The sequence below is a fragment of the Procambarus clarkii genome, chromosome 24 (genome assembly GCF_040958095.1).
Source record: "Procambarus clarkii isolate CNS0578487 chromosome 24, FALCON_Pclarkii_2.0, whole genome shotgun sequence".
NCBI lineage: Eukaryota > Metazoa > Arthropoda > Malacostraca > Decapoda > Cambaridae > Procambarus > Procambarus clarkii.
In genome coordinates this window covers 16,121,030-16,129,309 of record NC_091173.1, presented here as the reverse complement: position 1 = coordinate 16,129,309, position 8,280 = coordinate 16,121,030, and the positions used below count along the sequence as shown (strand labels likewise).

Sequence of the window (8,280 nt, the reverse complement as noted above, 5' to 3'; positions counted from 1 at the left end):
GTCTTCCCCGGGTTGAGTCCACCCGGCGTGTCACAGCGACAAGCACCCGAACTGTAAATCTTGCCATAAACCTAATGGCCCGTGCCGAGTGTTTACTAATCTTCACGCTGACTGGCTGCAAGCAGGTCACAGGCCCCTCCCCCTATTAGTGTCGTGGGCTGTGATTGGCTAGAGTGCGAGAGGTAGGCGGGGCTGGGCTCGAGGGGTGTCCCCGGAGCGCGGGGTTCCCAGTTAGTGGGTTGGCAGCTGGGAGGTGTATGTTACCAGTCTGCTCGTGAATTGATAACTTGTGTAAACAGTCATATCCGCCGGGGCAGCCTCTTCCCTCACCCATTTATATGCGGATGTTGATGTTTGGGAAGTGGTGAGTGGCACTTGGGGCTGCGTGTGGCCTCTAGTACACCTCAAGTGCTAGCTAGTCCGCTCTCACTGGCGCTACAGTGGCGGTATGGTGACTGATTATGACGGTATCTAACTCGGAGACACGCGGAAGAATTTAATTACACGATTAAACTTAGGAAATATTTCAGTGAAGGTTGTGGTGAAGAGGCAAGCGAGGAGGAGGCAGTGTCAGCAAGCGTCATGTCGGGCGTGGTGGCCGCGGAGGCCGTCAGGCCCAGCCACAACTCCGCTTTCAGCGCCGTCAGTCGCAAGAGTTTCTCCTTCTCCGTGGACTCCATCCTCGCCACCTCTACGCCCAAGGAGGCGCCCAAGGGCTCCAACCCAGGTGGCCTCCCTTTCCCCCCTGCCACACACACGCCTCCTGCCCTCCACCCACTCACGCCGCCCGCTGAAGACAGATTATCCCTGAAGGCGACGCACGACGGCTGTGACGACGACGGAGACGCCGATGAGGAAATCAACGTCGACTCGGAGCCTGAAGACGATGCCCGGTTCGAGTCCCGACTGGAGCGGGAAGAGGAGGTCCGTAGGCTGGGGCCACCCGTGCCCACGTTACTGGGGCATTTGGGGGGCGCCGGGCCTCCCATGCCCCCAGCCTCCACTTCCGCCACCTCCCTGTCACCAGCTGCCACTTGGCCTCCAAACCTCTTCTTCCAGCACCACCTGGCCCTTCGCGCTCTATCCAGTAAGTTCCTCCCTTCTCCCAAGTGTGCCTCCCAAGGGCCCGCCCCCCTCCAACCCAATGAGGAACCCCCCCTCTCCACCACCACCCAGGAGTGGGGGGATAAATGATATATGTAAGAGGAATTAAATGTCCAATTACTGAGATTCCAGTAGTGGTGGCGGTAGTTACGATGATTTAGGGGAGAAGCGGCGGAGAGCCTTTATTTATTGAGTGGGGATGAGAAGGGGGGACGGGAGTAGGGTATTCTGACGGGGGTAAGGAGGGAATGGGGGGGAAACACATGAAATATACAATTTCACATGAAATATATATAATTTATATTAGAATTTTGAGAGCCACACTTCTCTCTCTATATATATTTGTCCACTAAACAAATGATTGACAAGGGAAATTTTCTAACCGATACACCATTCTATTGTTATTGTGATATCTGAATACATCGTACTTATAAACATTATCATAATTCTCAGCAACTAGATGTGTATCAGACATTACCCGTTGCTGCTCAACTTAACAGGAACGCCAGCCTTGTGCGCATGGGAACTGTTGAGATTTGACGCACGTGCATGAATATGCGGTCAGATTATTATGCATGAGCGCCTCTGTGCCTCGGTAAACCTAACCGGCTGTACTGTAGTCTACATACCGTGAGGGATAGTAGCGCCTTGCACTGTAGAATACATATCGCGGATGGTACTAATTATGGTACTGTAGCAGACATATCTTGAAGGATGATAGCCCCGGTACATGTTGTGTCTACAGGATGACTGACCTCGATATATGTGTGTATGTAAGTGGAGATGGTCTCCGTGGAGAGCGCCGGATGGCTGCGCTGAGAGGTTACCTCACACAGGCCAGGGACAGAATGAATAATCTGATCCCCGTTGGTGTTGCGCGTCCTTGTGAAAAATGTGGTTCAGTGTGAATGACACGTGCTGCTGCCTGTACGTGTTGAAGCCTATATCTTATTGATGCCTGTATATCTTATTGATGCCTGTATATCATTTGCTGATGCCTGTATATTTCGTTGATGTTTGTATGTCTTGTGTTACAGCCTATATATATTTTGTTGATACTTGTATATCTCGCGTTGATGCGTGTATATCTCGGTGATGCCCGTATGTCGTGTTGCTACCTGTATATCTAGCTGATGCCTTTATGACTTGCTGATTCCTGTATGTTGTGTTACTGCCCGTATATTTTGCGGGTGCTTTATATATATTGTGTTGCTGCCTGTATATCTCGTTGATGTCCGTATGTCTTCTGTTGATTCCTATGTACTTTACTGATGCCTGTATATCTTGTTGATGTCTGTGTGTCTTGTGTTGCAGCCTGTATATTTCGTTGATGCCTATATGTCCTGTGTTGCAGCCTGTATATCTTGTTGTCTGTATGTCTTGCTGATGCCTGTAAATCTCGTGTTCCTGCCTGTAAGATGCGTGTTGCCCGGCAGACCCAGGCTAAGACGCAGCTCATATGAATGGTGGCGTCTATGCCTATGGCAACGTCACACGGTCAAGTAGGCTTGGCTGCTACGTAACCAGTCATGTAGAGCCACTAGACATCCCGGATATGGAGTAGGCCTTGAGTCTCAGGCTACAGGTGCTCCAGTGGTAATTTACCTTACAAGGTATAGCTGTGCCGCGGCCTGTATGGCACGAGTTGTTGCTGAAAGCGGGATTTTAGAGAAGATTTTTAGTTAATAGGTTTTCCTACTAGCTATCTGATTACGGACACTGAGTGTTACTGCAAAGCACTGTTTTGGACATTGCACATTCAAGCATTTTCAACATTACACCGTGCAGCATTTTCAATATTGTACCCTGAAGCCTTTTCAACATTGCACTCTGACGCATTTTCAATAGTGCAACGGTAAGCATTTTCAATATTGCAACTTGAAGGAGTTTTAACATTGCAATTTGAAGAATTTTGAATATTGTCCCTTGAAGTATTTTCATTATTGCACAATGAAGCATTTTCAATATTACAACATAATGCATTTTCAGTATTGCATCACGAAGTATTTTTAATATTGAAACATGAAGCATTTTTAATACTGCACCTAGAACAATTTTCAATATCACACCTTGAAGCATTTTCCAACACTGCACCTTCAAACATTTCCAATAAGACGCCATAATAAAACAGTGTTAATATTACACAATTAGTATTTTCAATAATTCCTCATGATAAAATTTCAATATTGCATAATGAAGCATGTTCAGTATTATATTGGAAAGTATTTTCACAATTGTCCCGTTAAGAATGCTCGAAACTGTATAATGGAGCTTTTTCAAGAATGTACAATAAATCATATAAAATATTGTATTTTAAATATTGCAACATGACAATGCTTCAATAGTCTATTGTAGTATGAAGCATTTTAAATATTGCACAATGAAGCATTTTCAACATTGTATAATGATATATTTTCATTGTTCCGTAAAGATAAATTTCCAACTTTATATAGCGACACAGTTGTACTGTTGCAAAATAAAGTTTTTCAATTTTGCAGATTGGTGCATATTCAATATTGTACAATGCTGCATTTACAATGTTTCATAATACAACATTACAATCATGCATACTGGGACATTTTATTATTGCATAATGAAGAATTTTATCATTGCATTAAGGTTTTAATATTGCACAATGAAGCGTTTTTAGCTATTTGAACAATGAAGTATTTCAATACTGCAATATAAAATATTAAAATATACCAATTTTATGCGTTTAATATTACACCATATAGCTTCTTTGGGTGTTGCACAGCAAAAATATTGTAAGATTATTAATTTTAAATATTGCAAAGTCAGTTTAAATATTTAAAAATTAATATATTTCAATATTACACAAACATTTCTGTCTGCACACTTTTATTAATTCCTGCTGTTCTGAATCTTCGCAAGAATATTCACTGAGATGCGTCTCTCTCTCCCAAGGCTGTCCTGGGAAGACATTCTGTCTCTGGGGAGATAGGATGCTGTTCTAGAAGTCAACCTTCCCTCTCACGGACGTGTTCACACTCAGGTTCATCGTCTTGCGACTCTTTACCAGGCCTCTCTCAGAATGACTTTGATCTAGAGCCCTGTATGGGTCACTTCTAGGTTTCCCATATGGGTCACTTCTAGGTTTCCCATATGGGTCACTTCTAGGTTTCCCATATGGGTCACTTCTAGGTTTCCCATATGGGTCACTTCTAGGTTTCCCATATGGGTCACTTCTAGGTTTCCCATATGGGTCACTTCTAGGTTTCCCATATGGGTCACTTCTAGGTTTCCCATATGGGTCACTCCTAGGTTTCCCACATGGGTCACTCCTAGGTTTCCCATATGGGTCACTGCTAGTTTTTGCATATGGGTCACTCCTCAGTTTCCCATATGGGTCACTCCTCGGTTTCCCAGATGGGTCACTCCTCAGTTTCCCATATGGGTCACTCCTGACTTTCCCATATGGGTCACTCCTCGGTTTCCCATATGGGCAACTCCTCGGTTTCCCATATGGGTCACTCCTAGATTTCCCATATGGGTCACCTCTCGGTTTCCCATATGGGTCACTCCTCGGTTCCCACATGGGTCACTCTTAGGACGTTTCTGTGGGCGTCACTTTCTTAGGCTCCTCTGGGGGCTTGCTTTCTAGGTCTCTCCACAGGTCACATTATCATATAGGCCTAGTGCTCCCTGGGCTCTGGATCCCGTCTGAGGCTTCTGATGGTTATGGCGTTTTGAGGTTTCGACGTCTTACAGTATTTAATCAGGGTTCGTGTTTCTTCGGCTGATGTTTCATGTATTTTGTTCTCATTCGTTATTTTATGTATTTTGGTATACATTTATTAACGTATACTTGCTCTAAATACACAGAGAAATCACATTAAAGTGATATATCAATTAATAAATCCAACAGGAGCCTTGATGAAGGGTCCTGTTGTACCATTCGAACTGTACAATGCTAAACTATTCGAACTGTACAATGCTAAACCATTCGAACGCTGTGCGCCTGACAGTCGACTAGATTCTAGCGCGCCTGGGAACACCAGGCGCATAGGTTCGAACCCTCATCAAGGCTTCTGTTGGATGTGTTCATTACTCTTAATCTTTGGCTATACTCGTTTACCTGGAGTGACTATCACATAGTTGAAACACCATTATTATGGTGATTACATTTGGACGGCGCCATGACAGTCGCCATGACATGAATTTTGTGATATATTTTCAACTAGCATCTTATTTGTTTACATTATAGGAATGTTACATATGCGTATTTTAAGATTAAATCTTCCATCAGAAGACAAATTTACCTTATACGAAGCTGTTTTTATTTTTGCAGAGTTGGTAAGTTCGCATATGGGACAATAAGCCTTCTGCTGTTACCTCTATTTTAACGGTCTTATGTTCTCATATTGTTTAGAGTGTCTGTGGTGTTTTTAATATTTATAATCAAGTTATGCAAGAGCTTGAGAATAAGAAAGTGATGTGCCAGGTGGTCCAGAAGTCCAGCTACTGTCCTTGAGGCGCTGCTCGGCGGTGGTGGCGAGGGGCTGACTTCCTGAGATACCATGATGGGTGGCACTATAATAGCAGGACTCCTGGACCGTCCTCTACATTTATATTTTCATATGCTAATTGTATTTCATGAGGTTTGCAATCCTTACCACTGTCCTTCCTTCACCATAACCTTCCCCTCACCACAGTTTCCTCCTCCTACTGGCTCCCCCCTCACTACCGTCTACCTTTCACTATTGTCCACCCCCTCACTACTGTTTCTCCCTCACTATTGTCTCTCCCTCACTATTACCTCCCCCCTCACTATTGCCTCCCCTCACCATTGTCTCTCTCTCATCACTTTGTCCCCCTCACCATTGGCTCCCCCTCACCACTGCCTTCCCCTCACTACTGCCTCTCCCCTCACCACTGCCTCCTCCTCACCACTGCCTCTTGCTCACCTCTGTTTCTTTATAACCACTGCGTCCCCCTCACCACTGTCTCCTTTACCACTGCCTCTCCTTCGCCAATGCCTCCCCCTCACAATTGTGTTTCCTCCGCCAGAGTCGCCGGAGCCTCCGAAATTCCTGGGGCCGATGAAGGTGACGCTGCGGAAACACAAGCCCAACCGGAAGCCCCGCACGCCCTTCACCACCCAGCAGCTCCTGGCGCTGGAGAAGAAATACCGGGAGAAGCAGTACCTGAGCATCGCCGAGAGGGCCGAGTTCTCCGCCTCCCTCAGCCTGACGGAGACGCAGGTCAAGATCTGGTTCCAGAACCGACGCGCCAAGGATAAGCGGCTCAAGGAGGCGGAATTGGAGAGGCTTCGTTACACATCGCGTCCGCTTCTGCCCCATAACCCTCTGCTGCCTCCCGCCTCGCTCCTGCCGCACTTCCTGCTACCTCCTGGCCTCCACCACCCCTCGCAGCTGCCTCCCAGCCTGCGGCACCTTCCCAGCCACCATGCAGATCTGCGCCCTGGGGGGAACTACGCCAGTCCCTCCAGTGTCACAGGTGGCAGTGCCGGGTGCCACTAGCACCGGGTCATACTAGTACCTAATACCTGGTCATACTAGTACCTAATACCTGGTCATACTAGAACTGAGTGCCACTAATACCAGGTGACACTAATGCCTGGTACGGCTAATGCTTGGTGCTGCTAGCGCCGGGTGCCACTAGTGCTGGGTGCAGCTACAGCTGCTACTGGTGCTAGGTGCCACTAACGCCGGGTACTGCTAGTGCTCATTATTACTCGAGTTGGAACTGCTCATACCAAAATGTGCTTAGTTACACAATGGTAAGGTGCCACAGCGCGGGATGTCACTCGAGCTGCGTGCCACAGCGCGGGATGTTACTTGTGCTGGGTGCCATTAGCGGCTGTGGGGCTGGGTGTCGCATGTATGGGGCCCAGCACACTACCCTACGACACGGTGTAAAACTGCAACTGCGTCGGAGCTTGCTGTCAATCTACTGGGTGTAACCCATTACTCTTCATCAGTAAAATAAGAGGCCAGCTGTACGAATCTTCCGTGCCAGCGTGCAGTGCCAGTTGCTTCCGCAGCGACACAGGGCCAGACTGGCGTGCCTACCCGAGTGGCATAGCACTGCCCCACAAGAGCAGTCAGTGCCAATGCTTCCCCCCCCCCCCCCCCTCTCCCTCCAAACAACAGTTAGCACTCTACTAACACCTTCATGCCAAAGATACTGCGCCGTCTGTGGAACAGGGCGGAGCATATAATGATATAACAATGATGATATACTTCACTTTATTATTCGTACTCTAATCCCCCCAAATAAATATGTATTATGTTAAATATATTTTATTTTAACGCCTATGTAGAAAGGACCAAAAAATCTATAATATTTTAACGACAAAAAATTTCAGAGCACTTTTATTGTCACTATGTTTGTAATATTTATAAAACATAATACACAGATAATATTAGTAGGTTGACAATTTTATCTGAGAATACAACTTAGTTCCCGGAGTGCAGTCAGACAGGCACACATACAAGAACATTATATACCACATATGTCAGGTCAATCCTGGAGTATGCAGCTCCAGCATGGAGTCCATATCTGGTCAAGCATAAGACTAAACTGGAAAAGGTTCAAAGGTTTGCCACCAGACTAGTGCCCGAGCTGAGAGGTATGAGCTACGAGGAGAGACTACGGGAATTAAACCTCACTTAAGAACATAAGAACAAAGGCAACTGCAGAAGGCCTATTAGCCCATACGAGGCAGCTCCTATTTCGTTGGAAGACAGAAGAGTTAGGGGGGAAATGATCACCACATTCAAGATTCTCAAGGGAATCGACAGGGTAGATAAAGACAGGCTATTTAACACAAGAGGCACACGCACTAGGGGACACAGGTGGAAACTGAGTGCCCAAATGAGCCACAAAGATATTAGAAAGAACTTTTTTAGTGTCAGAGGGGTTGACAAATGGAATGCATTAGGAAGTGATGTGGTGGAAGCTGACTCCATACACAGTTTCAAGTGTAGATATGATAAAGCCCAGCAGGCTCAGGAACCTGTACACTTGTTGATTGACGGCTGAGAGGCGGGACCAAAGAGCCAGAGCTCAACCCCCACAAGCACATTTAGATGAGTACAAAGAAGCACTCGTCAAATGTACTACCATGAAAAGAAATTATTAGGAGAAAACGCTAAGCCAATATGACTAAACAGCCATACAAGCATAAATTAC

General features: G+C 46.2%; 1 protein-coding gene across 1 annotated transcript; it reads left to right on the top strand.

The window, feature by feature from the left end:
- Window positions 1-246: 246 nt before the first annotated feature.
- LOC123761688 (uncharacterized) lies at window positions 247-7,452 on the top strand. The gene is made up of 2 exons (XM_045747790.2): window positions 247-1,087; window positions 6,133-7,452. The coding sequence occupies exons 1-2, from the start codon at window positions 583-585 to the stop codon at window positions 6,603-6,605; spliced, it is 978 nt and encodes a 325-aa protein (XP_045603746.2). The 5' UTR covers window positions 247-582; the 3' UTR covers window positions 6,606-7,452.
- Window positions 7,453-8,280: the final 828 nt, after the last annotated feature.